At 33.8% G+C, this 12,712-nt stretch overlaps 2 protein-coding genes and 1 long non-coding RNA gene across 4 annotated transcripts; all 3 read left to right on the top strand.

Annotated features, from left to right (window-relative positions):
* The first annotated feature begins 2,259 nt into the window (after nucleotides 1-2,259).
* Nucleotides 2,260-7,151, top strand: LOC141704741 (transmembrane E3 ubiquitin-protein ligase FLY2-like). Its single transcript, XM_074507924.1, has 7 exons — nucleotides 2,260-2,408; nucleotides 4,155-4,222; nucleotides 4,368-4,415; nucleotides 4,930-5,048; nucleotides 6,644-6,759; nucleotides 6,843-6,903; nucleotides 7,093-7,151. Exons 1-7 carry the CDS (start codon nucleotides 2,260-2,262, stop codon nucleotides 7,114-7,116), a joined length of 585 nt encoding a protein of 194 aa, XP_074364025.1. The 3' UTR covers nucleotides 7,117-7,151.
* A 1,823-nt stretch (nucleotides 7,152-8,974) lies between these two features.
* LOC141704745 (uncharacterized) lies at nucleotides 8,975-10,220 on the top strand. Of its 2 annotated transcripts, XR_012568062.1 has the most exons (5): nucleotides 8,975-9,096; nucleotides 9,533-9,604; nucleotides 9,684-9,742; nucleotides 9,819-9,892; nucleotides 9,964-10,220. It is a non-coding gene; the product is annotated as an uncharacterized LOC141704745 (long non-coding RNA). The 2 variants fall into 2 exon arrangements; XR_012568061.1 differs by lacking the exon at nucleotides 8,975-9,096 and having other exon boundaries at nucleotides 9,441-9,604.
* Nucleotides 10,221-10,321: 101 nt separating this feature from the next.
* On the top strand, nucleotides 10,322-10,977 carry LOC141704744 (B3 domain-containing protein REM20-like). The gene is made up of 3 exons (XM_074507929.1): nucleotides 10,322-10,441; nucleotides 10,545-10,630; nucleotides 10,709-10,977. Exons 1-3 carry the CDS (start codon nucleotides 10,396-10,398, stop codon nucleotides 10,931-10,933), a joined length of 357 nt encoding a protein of 118 aa, XP_074364030.1. The 5' UTR covers nucleotides 10,322-10,395; the 3' UTR covers nucleotides 10,934-10,977.
* Nucleotides 10,978-12,712: the final 1,735 nt, after the last annotated feature.

Here is a 12,712-nt window from a genome sequence, read left to right as displayed (position 1 = left end):
TAACTTCGAAGGGGAAGATTCCAGAGTTGAAGAATGTGGAAGTTGGATTCTGTGAGCCATGTGTTCTTGGAAAGCAGAAACATGTTACTTTTGCAAAATCAGGGAGGACCCCCAAGGCTAAGAAGTTAGAGTTAGTTCATACAGATGTATATGGTCCAACAGATGTGTCATTGGGCGGATCTCGATACTATGTCATTTTCATTGATGATTCCACTAGAAAGGTATGAGTTTATTTTTTGAAGAATAAATCAGAAGCGTTTTCTACTTTCAAGAAATGGAAGACTGAAGTTGAAAATCAGACCGGTTTGAAGGTGAAGAGTTTGATGTCAGATAATGGTGGTGAATACAGTAGTGATGCGTTTAAAAGTTATTGCGCGAAATTTGGGATTAGAATGATTACAACTATTGCATAGACACCACATCAGAATGGTGTTGCAGAGCCATGAATAGAACCTTGAATGAGAGTGCCAAGAGTATGAGATTACATGCAGGGTTGCCAAATGTTTTGGGCAGATGCAGTTAGCACAAAAACGTATCTCATAAATAGAGGACTTTCAAGTCCTTTGGGGTTCAAGATTCCTAAAGAAGAGTGGCAGGAAAAAGAGGTAAATCTTTCACACTTGCGAATTTTTGGTTGTGTTTTTTTATGTGCGTGTAAATATTCTGACATGGACAAGCTTGATCCGAAAGCAAAGAAGTGTATCTTCATTGGTTATCCAGATGATATGGGTACCGTTTCTAGGATGAACTCGACTAAGAGGTCGTTAGAAGTAGAGATGTTACTTATATTGAGAATACAATGTATAAGGATAAGCTTGTAGTCGATTCCGATGTACAAAGGAACAATCTGAGAAAGAGGAAAGACACTGCTTGAAGATATTACAGAAACAGATCTTGCAGGAAATAATGGGAGTTCAGAGAGATTGATGACAGGGGTTCCAGAACTCCATATGCTGTGGTAAGTAAATCTAGCAGAAGTGTGAGGCCACCACAAAGATATTCTCTTCAGCATATTTATGTTATTGACCGAGGACTGGAGCCTCAGTATTATTCAGGCAGTACAAGTGGATGATTCAGTTCAGTAGAAACCAGCCTTGGATGAGGGAGATGAGTTCTCTTGAGAAGATGAGACTTGATCTTTAACAGAGTTACCAGCAGGAAAGAAGGCTTTATAGAATAAGTGGGTGTTCAGGATCAAGAAGAACATGATGGCAGTAAGAGATACAAGGCAAGGTTAGTAGTCAAAGGTTATCAACAAAAAAAGGGTATTGACTATACCGATATATTTTCTCCGTTGTTAAGATGTTTACAGTTAGAATTGTGCTAAGTATTATGGCTGCATAGGAGTTACATCTAGAGCAACTAGATGTTAAGACTGCATTCTTACATGGTAATTTTGATGAAGATCTACATGGTTCAGCTAGAGGGATTTCAGGTAGCTGGGAAAGAAAACCTTATCTGCAAGCTTATAGAAAGCTTGTATGGTTTAAAGCAAGCACCAAGACAATGATACTTGAAGTTTGACAGCTTTATGATGAAGAATGGATACAGCTATGGTCATTGTTGTTACTTTAAACAGTTTAATTTATCTTATATCATATTATTGTTTTATGTTGATGACATGTTGATAGCATGATCAAACTGAAGGAAATCAACACGTTAAAGAGACAGATGTCTGAGGAGTTTGAGATAAATGATATGGGTGCAGCAAAATAGATACTTTATGAGTATTATAAGGGATAGAGCTGAAGGTACTTTAAAATTATCTCAAGAAAAGGTATGTTGAGAAACTATTGCAGAAATTCAGTGTCCAGGATGCGAAGACCAGAAGTACACCATTGGCGAGTCACTTTAATCTCACAAAGAAGCAATCACCTAAAACGGATGAAGGCAAGAAATATATGGCTAAATTTCCTTATGCATCTGCAATTGGCAGTTTAATGTATGCTAGGACGTGTACAAGGCTAAACATTGCTCATTCAGTGGGATTTGTTAGCTGATTTATGTCTAATCCAGGAAGAGAGCATTGGGAAGCAGTCAAGTGGGTTGTTACGCTACTTGAAAGGCACATCCAAGGTTGTACTATGTTTCAGTAATAAAGATGTTATCTTGGAAGGGTTCTCTGATGCAGATTTGGGTGGATGTTTGGATACAAGAAAAAGTACAAGGGGTTATATGTTCATTTTGGGTTACACCGCAGTTAGTTGGATGTCTCGACTTCAAAAGAGTGTTGCTCTTTCAACCACATAAGCAGAATATATGGATATCTCTGAAGCTAGCAAGGAGATGATTTGGTTGAAGAATTTTCTTGAGGAGTTGGGCAAGAATAAGGCGGACAGTGCTTTGTATAGCGATAGTCAGAGTGCTATTCATCTTGCGAAGAATCCCGCGTTTCATGCTAGGACGAGGCATATTCAACTGAAATATCACTTTACAAGAGAGTTGATAAGCAATGATACATTTTCTTGATGAAATTCTTTGTTCAAAGAATCCTGCAGATATGTTGACTAAGGTGGTTATGAATGAAAAGTTGAAGCTTTGCGTAACTTTAACTGACCTTCAGAATTGATTGATGAGAAGGCGCTGCACTAGTTAGAGTTATTGATTGAATAATTAATTTTACTAGACTTACAAGAGTGAAGTGAAGATTGGCCAGACTCCAAGTGGGAGATTGTTGGGTTTGTGGAGACTATTAATTAAACCCATGAAAATAAACTATTCAGATTAGTTTATGGATTAGTCTACTTTTCAGATTTGGACTATAATTTTGATTTAGAACTAATTTCTTCTCTTATAAATACTCATGTTATTGTAAAATCATAACACAACAAATTGTGAGAGATCAATACATAATTAGTGCGGCTTGTGAACTATGAATTTGTGAACCACGTAAATCTTTGTCTTGTGTTATTGTCGTTTATTTTCTTGTTCTTGTTTATTTCGCTTTGAATTTTGCTTTCGTTGTTGGATACTCAACAATATAATGTGTCTGCAGCCAATCTAATACTATTGCAATTAAGTAAGGTGAGTCAATATCAAATGTTACCGTTTGTATGTTGTATTATTGTGTTCCATCAAAGTGTTTTTAGATTTTAAAATATAAAAAATTTGACAAATATACCAACTTTTGGATATTTATTTGCAACTTTACTACCTTACTTAAAATCTTGCAAATTTACTATCTTTTTAAACACACAAACAATTAAATTGCAAAAATATCATTTTCATCTTCCCATTCCATTTTTTTAACTTCTCTCCCTCTCACCGCCTCTCTGTCCTTCCCCTATCTTTCTCGTTCTCCCTCGATCTATAACTATTTTCAAACATTTATAAATAGAGAGAGTATTTTAAATATATTTATACTAACTTATTATAACTTTGATTAAATTTTAGAGATACTTTAAAAAGATAAACAATTTAGAATTTATTTATGAAGGGAAAAAAATCAAATTAATAAAAAAGTTCAATTTTTTCAGTTACATTATTTTAAACCTCTAATCTAATATTCAAAAAATATGTGAAAATATAAAAGAAAGGCTATATAATTTACATATCAATATTATATAATATTTGATTTGTAAATGATTACAAATTTATTTAACAATATTTTCAAAACTATAATTTTGAATAAAATAAAAATGAAACAAGTTAAAGAAAATTATTAATATATATGTAGGAGCAAAAATAACCAAACCTTTTATGTACACATTAAGATTTAAAAAATTAAGATTTAAAAAATTTTACTTTGGTGGGGTGGCTTATTTTTTTGATTTTTCCCTTTCATAAAGTATAAAATCTAAACAAAACATTCTCCAACAAAGAACACACAAATTTTAAGTCGGTAACTCCATAAACGGTAGAACAAACTACCACTATTTCTTAAAAGATAGACATGCACCTCTGTATGCGTAAGCTTTTTTAGCTATGTCTATACGTGTCAAGAAACTGCATGCTTATAATGTTACACTAGCTAGTAAAGGGGTTATGTTGTTGAAACATTTCTTACTCTTTACTACTGCTACTACAATCTAGCACACACCTGATAAGAACCACATTTCATTTCAATTCACTTTACAAAATGGACTCTGTGATCACAAATTTACATTTCACAACTGTCTTGATTAGAGTTTTCCTAAGTTTATCTGTTGTTTTAGTTCTCTTTGCCCCTCTTGCCACTGCGGTGCAATCAATAAGAAATACTACTCATTCAACCGACGATCAGGTTAGTTTATGTTTTAATTTGTTAGTAAAGATTGTGTTTTTGATGATCTTTGATGTTGCTTGACAATTTAAGTTTTATTTGATGAGGCTTGATTAGGGCCGGTATGTTGTGGTTTAGTAATTATTGGCTTGATGTTTTTTTGCAGTGGCAACCACATCACCTTTTGATTGGAACATTACCGGAAAGTATGCAGGTTGGCTGGTTTTTGCACTTGTTTTTTTTTGGATTATGTAGTTATCGTTTTCTGACTATATATTGATCAGCTGCTGTTTAAAATGAATGTTCAGTTGAAGGTTTATTACAGCTACTTCATGATATTTTTTGTCAATTTTGTGTGTTTGAGTGCTTATTTTTGAATAATTTCTTTGTAGTTGTATTGCATTTGTGGAGGACTGTGGTAATAGTGGAGATTGTAGGACTTAATAACAAAAAAAAATGGTGGTTTTTTGTTAGGTCAATTAGGCGTTAAGCAGAGAATTGGAGTGCACAAATTTGAGGATGTTCCCCAAGTCTTTAGCATTTCAGTTCTTTCTGTGTTGTATTAAGTGCTATACTACTATAGTCTATACGTTGTATGCATGTCTGCACACAGTAATTGCACGTCATCACACAAGGTCTCGAGTTACCGTATGTTCATATTAACTCTTTTGGAAACTTTGGTTTTAGATCTCAATGTATAGTTGTTTTTAATGGCATCTTATATGCAGGATCTTGGCGCTTAATGAATCCCACAGAAAGCAATCCTATAATAAGAAAGTCCAGCAGTGACTCTGTCCTCGAATTGATCAGTACCCCAACAACAAGTAAAGGGGTATATCATGTTAAGGTAATATGTTTGATTCGTCTGAATCTTTATGATTCTTAAAATGGATGCATGTTGTCTGATGCAATAATGTCATGCGAAATCCAATGTGAAAGTAAACGGAACCCTGACAACGTCATCAGTGACGTTCTGAAAAGGAATTGTTGCGATAATAGAAGTCCAAAAGTTTGTGCATGAATTTAAATTTATTATGCATCCACGTGTTTTACCCCGCGTGGGGGCTTTGAACATAAACAACTACGGCTGAATTAACTAGGAAATTAGTCCAATTTAAGTTTCAGTAGTATCCTATAAGGGGTATTTTGGAGTTGTGTATGACGTCTTTATTCTTTCTTTGAACTAATTTCAGCGCGAACCGTGCTGAATTTTGGAACCTTTTTTAAACTGAATGAAGGGGGTGAAAAAATCTGAAATTTGATTTTAAGCTCATGATTATGAATTTATGATATTCCTTTTGCTTGCCAAATATTTGCGTTGTGAATGCAGCCCACCTAGAGAAAGAGCTTGCATTCCACTTCCTCTGTTCCAGTTCAAAACTTGGTATCTTGTATTGGTGGCTAAAAGAAGACTAGTTACTGTTGCAATTTAAACAAACCCGGCTTGTGGTCTGTAGATTCATTTTTCCACTTTCAATCCTAAGTTAACGTTGTTTTCAGATTTGTCATTCTTAGTTGCTGCAAAAAACCCTGTTGGTCCCTGTATGGAAGTATATTAATAGGCTGCTGTTTCTCTTTACAAGATCAAGCCAGGTTCATGGTGTTACAAGATAGAGATGGTTTTGCAATAGAGGAGCAGACTTATTGACCTTTGCAAACCAAGCTACCACTTTCAACAAGGATTGTTACTTCTGAAAATCTTCAACAGATCTACGTTGCTTTGAATTGGCTAGATCGCCTAGTGGATTGGTTTCTGCTGATTGGAAGGCAGAACCGAGGACTACTATGATTTGAATATATTGCACAAAACTTTAGGTTCTTTAAGTTAGAATATTTAGATCCTTACTTGGGCCTCACCTGTTAAGTGGAAATATAAGAGCCTCTCCTTTTTTCTTCTTGTTTTCTGATCACTATTAATTACTGCTCCGCTGTTTGCCTCTTTATGTTGAGTTTCCGTAAAAGCCTGCATCAACTCCTATACCTTGTGATTCAGTTTGTCAAACTTTGTGTGTTTTGTTTACTGGATTAGATGTCAAGCTTTTCTTGTTATGATTTTATGGCTCTTCCATGTTGAAAGGCTTTGGTACAAAATATTATGGGCCCAAGTCCATGATCTTATCAATGGACGACCAATCGGAAGTAATTCTATTATTCGTTCTCCCCTCTCTCTGTGATAAAACCTTTTCATTTAATTAGGGGATACCAACTGACTGAGGAGTAACAACTGTCTGATTGATTTGGTTAAAAATGAGATCCTAGCTTGATTTCTGTGGCTGAAGTTTTTGCCTAGTGATTTCATCTGTAACTGTTTAATTTTTTATAGTTTTCTTCTATTGGGTAGGCACCATACTTGTTTACTTCAGTTTACATTATCATCTTGCATGTTTAGCCTAACTAGGATGTTTGCATTACGCTATTGTTGATTTAATCTTGATGTAGCAGGGGATGGTTATATTCTATAAGGTGTTTGAAGATGAACATAAAGTCTGGGGTGCAACAATCAAAATAGAAGGGGATTATATATGGCCCTTACGACTACTTCGAGCAGTAGCCTACACGTACTGATATGATTTGCACCCGTGACTCCAGTTATAAATCTTATAGCATGCTCAGTACTGATATATGTATAATTATATTGCAGAGAAAAAGCAGGAGAATCTGGATACAAAGATGATTACAATATCTCCAATCCACATTACTCGGTAATTATCATAACAATTTGAATTGAATGTTGTTTTTGGCCATATGATACTTGATAGTAAATTGTTGATTAAAGTATCTCACATCACTAATTGTTATCACAAATTAATAGTAATGTTATTTGCCATTGTATAGTTCCTTATCACGTAATTTACCCTGTTACTTGTGGCACACTGGCATATCATATGCAGCAGCAGGACCGTGATAAGCTGTAGAACTTGGGACTATATCAATGAGATTTAGCAACTACGGGACTTCAGTTACTCATTGTTAACCTTTCTTTTAGTTAAACTAGTCATCTAATAATTGTTAAATTTCTCTAAAAACTAACTTTAATGCATGTGTTTGACTGGAGTTTTGAAATTCATAACTTGAGATTCACATTGAACATTTATCACTATGAATGCACTTATACCTGAATCTCGGGCCACTCTGCATAGGAAGATACCTTTTTCAATTTTAAATTTTGAATTGCTTCACCAATCTAACATGTATCTCTGTTACTTGGATTACGTGTTCTGATATTCGTACATGCAATGCTAAGATTATGATCATTTTATTGAATGAGCTTGTGCAACGTTGTGCTGTTGTAGTGTTTGGCAGTATATGTAAGGTTCATTCTAGTAACAGAAGATATTATTATACCAGAAAACATAATCATGATTCTTTTGAGAGGATATATACGGTTGCCAGTTCTGCTCCAGAACAGTTGCAATCCTAAGCTATACTCTTCTTCTGCATTTGAAAGAAAAGCATTTGTGTACTTGTAAAATAAGATTTCTGATAAAAACATTTGATGGCGTATAACTTTTTTGTGGAATAAAAGTTATGGATATTTATTCTTAGTAGGGAAGTAGTGCTACTTCACACTCACACATCTTTATGGTTTACGTTTTGCAGGTGGTATCCTTTTGGGAGTTATTCTGTGCACATATGAGTTCCCTAAATTCCTTCCAGTTATTACTCTGGTTGTGCACTCCTACTGGATACCTCAGATCGCCACAAATGTTTTTCGTGACCCAAGAAAGCCACTACAGCCTAGTTACATTATTGGAATGAGTGTAACTCGGCTTGCAATTCCTTTATATATCTTTGGATGTCCCCGCAACTTCATGCACATTAAGCCTGACAGGAGTTGGTGCATCTATTTGGTGGGTTTTGCTGGGTTGCAAGCAAACATTCTTCTTCTGCAGCACTATCTTGGATGTCGATTCTTCATTTTTTGGCAGGTTTGATGTAACTTTTCACCATATATTAGTTCGTGCAACCCTTCTCTATTTTGTTAATTAGTTTATGTAACTCTTCCCTGTTATTTTTATATAAAATCAAGGTAGAGAATGCCTAATCCCTGTATATTGTTGTAAAGAGAGTGCCAACCAATATTCTGAGGAGCTGCAATAACTATAATGCTTAAGGATTCTTAAATAAATGAGGAACCACAATCAATTTCATACTTAGGATTTCTCATATCGATGTGATAAGACATCACTCTAAATCGCTTGTGTTTTTCAAAAAACCTTGATGTAAATTATAATATGTTGTTTAACATTTAGGCAGGGAATCGTGATATGTTTTTTAGAGTGTAGTATTGTGTCAATTTATTCATGAGTCCTGTCTGTATAATGCTCTTTTTCATTGTTGCTTGCAACTTTTGTCTTCTGTAAACCATGGCTTCGTAATTTTTTTCATCAAATTATGAAAATCATATCCTAACTTTGATCTTTTTCTTTCATAGATCCTCATGCAGATGTTTCCACTAAAATATAATTATCATAAACGGCCGGATCAGGATGTAAATCATGCCAGTGACTGTGTCATTTGCATGACGCCCATTGATTTCACTCAACATCCAGATTTTTGCATGGTACTTTTGGACAGCTTTCAGCTTGAAGTTTAAGGCTATGTAAAATTTAGCGAATTAAAAATGTTTAAGGCTAAAAGGTAGCTAGGCACTCCCTGTGTAACTAACGTTGTCCGAACCTATATGTGCAGGTAACGCCATGTGAACATGTCTTCCATTCACATTGCTTACTTAAGTGGATGGATATAAAGATGGATTGCCCAACCTGCACGCGGCGACTTCCACCAGTGTAGTTATAGGGGAACCAGAAATTTTTTTTGGAAGGCCAAAATATAGAACATTAGGATTTTTGCCCGCATTGCTGCGGCGTTTATAACATTAATACTATCCAGGAGTAAATATATTCTTTGAACCTTTATTTTGTTTCGAATTGTTTATTTGACATTAAATTATATATTATATTTTTAACTTTAAATTCATTACCTTAATGTTGTTAATTAACTCGGTTTTGTAACCCCAACTAATTCATTTATGTAAATTAAAGATGTTACTTATTTTGCATTTTTTAATTCCTCAACCACCTAATTAATTACTCAAAATTTCAACTGAGATATAATCTAAACTCACGGTTTATTACTCTCATTCAACCTTCATACTCCAATCTTCTTATACACAGATCTTAAATTATTGTGTCTTAATCGAATTTGTGTTCCTTTTTCTCGATTCCTTTTCTCATATTATAGTTACAATGCTTGTAGCACAATTGTTTCAACTTATAACATATCTAGGGTTTCAGGCACAGACTTATTGTTCCAATTTGTTCTTTGCAGATGGAAAGTCAAGATAGGGAAATAAACTTCATATGTCTCAATTATCCATCACACTTCGAGCAAGGCAAACTTGTAAGTAAAATTATTGCAAAAAAATGTCTGCATGTGTTGTACACTGAGGTATTATGATTTTTTGTAATTTATTATGTAGGAACTTCCTCTACCATTTTATTGATAAAGCAACTTTAGGTGCAACAGGATCAAGTTTAGGTATATTGACCTTAATTGCATTTAACTTTCTTCCAATTACCAAAATATTTGAGTTCTGAAATTTCGTATACAACAGATGTGTCTTTACAGAACTCAAGATCAATTTTTTTCAAATTTATCAGCCATTATGTCCTTGAAGAAGCTGAATTGGTAATACCTTGTACATTTACCAATGAGATATATGAATGATTATATGTTAATTGCATTTTTTACTCATTCAGGAACTTCCGAAAATGTTCTCAGATGTTCACGGTGATACCATTAGTGATGTTATAAACATTGAACTTGGAGGTGGATATCGTTCAAAATTCAAGTACTGTCCTAGAACCTGTAAAATTTATGGGCTTCGTCGATTCTTTGGGAAGTATGATATCGATGAGAACTTTGTAATTTTCTTTAAGTACTTGGGAAACTCTACATTTGCCATCACAGTATTTGATTACCAGTGCATGAACCACTTCCGCGATATAGAAAAATATTTCCGCTTTGAGGATTTCATGTATCCTCCTGTAAATGATGTTGTTATTATCATATCAGATGATGAAAATATTCTTCAAGGTATATATACTTTTACTTTGGAACATATAGCATAATCTATGTTTCCTGATTCATTTAATTTTACATAGTGCATCTGTTCTTCAGAAAATAATGAAATGGAAATGATGATTCAAGCGGAAGGAGATGATGATGTAGAAGAAGGTTAGTATAAAAGTTGTACCATCAGTTCTGCAGTTTCTCAATAAAATGATACTCTGTCTTCTTCAAATTATTTTAACAATTACCTAACAATCTTAAATTTCAGACCATGATGCCTTAGTTCCTGATCAAGACAATACTTTCAGAGTTCGATTGTTACTTTCTCTTGTTGATCAGCGTGGTCATGGAGTGGTATACTTTATATCATATAAAATTTTTAAATACCAAATCTTATCTATTTACTCATATCGAATTTTTCCATTTATGCAGTATATTCCAAGGTGGATGAGAACTTTTTATGCAAAATGGGGTAGACGTACTACAGTTTTCTTATCCGTAGGTGAAACACTTTGGAATGTTGATGTTCGGAAAATGAAGAAATGTTGCAGGTTTGCAAAGGGCTGGGATAAATTCACAAGGGATAACAATCTCACTGTTGGTCAGATTCTAACCTTTCAGTATATTGGCAATTTCACCTTCGTAGTATTTGTTTAGAGTAATTTCAAAGCATGCATTTGATTACATGTCTAGTTTCTATCTGAATGCAACGAAGAGACATCTTTCGATTTCTTCATATTTTCCAGTAAAATTGATATATTTCTAAGAATTTGAAATTGTAACGGATGTTGATTATTATTTTAAGTCACCTGTTTGAAGTTATCATTCTACTTACAGTTTTATGTTTGTGGTAATCAAATTCTCAACTTTGATAAAATAATATTGGTCTAAGTAACTATAAATTCATAAAAACATATTAGTAGACTGATTAAACATGTTTCACAAAGCATGATTTTGATAAATTTCTCATTACATCATTTGTAAACCATGATAGTAGAGCGATTAAACAAAATGTTCCACTTATGGGATAAGTATTACATAATTATACCTATTTCTTCATTACATGCCAACAAAATACAGGAGTAGCCTGCCAACAAATATTGGCATCTCCAACATTATTTGATTGCTCATCCTCCATGCAATTCCCAAAATCTTGTACAAAACAAACAGTACTTGTTTAATATTGCAATACTGCTTATTGAAGAACTAAAGAATTACTATCTTAAGAAAGTAAAATACATTCTCCTTAGTGTAGCTGCAATTTCTGTATTTGGATTTGTGTTAATCCTTGTAGCTTGAGTGTTGCACATAAATATTTCGTTCAATTGTTTGGCAAACATAATTTTGCAGCTAGTCATTGCAAGTACAACGGGTTGTTCTATTGCTTCAATTAGTGCAACATCAAGTAACGGAGCCAATTTACCCTTGAATGTAACATTTACTTTTGTGCTGCCAAGAAGCATAATCCAGTTCTATAATGAAATATAAGCATATGTGTCAATGTTAGGAGGATAAATGAGAAATAGTAGAGCAAATTATGCTTACATTGAATCAGTTATACAGAAGTTTATTCGCGAAACATTAGTTTTTCCTGGAATTGCTATTTTCTCTACGGGTTCAACCGAGTAAACAATTCCAACAACATCTACAAATTATTTACGTAACATTCTTAATTAACTAAATTAAATTTTTAATCTTAAAAAATTATTTAAAGAGATACGTGTAATAGTTATACCAATGCAATGAAGAACATTTTCCTGGAATTCACTAATCGCCGCGAGTTCCGTAAATTACCAGACATTAGTTGGAATATTTGCATGTACATTGTGCAACGCTGTAGCTTTTGTTAAGTTAGACAGTAGTATAAACTTGTCATCCTTGAAACATCTTGCTGCCTCTGTTGGTTCATAATATTTGACAACAAAATTTCTAATCTCATACGCATGACCTTCAATGAATTTTTTATCAAAATAATGCAACACTGTCTCACCAACGAATGCACGAATTCGATTATGCTGCTAAAAAAAACGAATGTAGATGCATTAAAATGAACAATATGGAAAATTATCAAAGTAAAGATTTATAATTTTTTTAAATAATTGAACTTACTTCTTCATCCACCAGGATCAGGTTTAATGCATTGCGATGTCCGGTGGAAAAATTCCTATCACACCACTTACTTGAAACTCGTACTCTGATTCTCCAATTGGATGTTCGCTTTGGCCTTAGATCCCCTATAACATGGGTTGCCATTTTGTACAATTAAGTAGTTTACTTTTACAAATAACAATCAGTTAGAAGTATTGAAAGTTGAGCTTATATAGGCATATTAAAATTAATATTGTACAATAAATGAAGTCAACTGAAGAACCATACATGCATCAACCACTTTACATTATTTAATGTCAAAGTTAACTTCTACTGTCAAGTTTTGAG

This window comes from Apium graveolens, unplaced genomic scaffold (genome assembly GCF_009905375.1).
Source record: "Apium graveolens cultivar Ventura unplaced genomic scaffold, ASM990537v1 ctg8206, whole genome shotgun sequence".
Taxonomy (NCBI): domain Eukaryota; kingdom Viridiplantae; phylum Streptophyta; class Magnoliopsida; order Apiales; family Apiaceae; genus Apium; species Apium graveolens.
The sequence above is the reverse complement of the archived record's forward strand: the minus strand, read 5'-3'. Positions and strand labels throughout refer to the sequence as shown.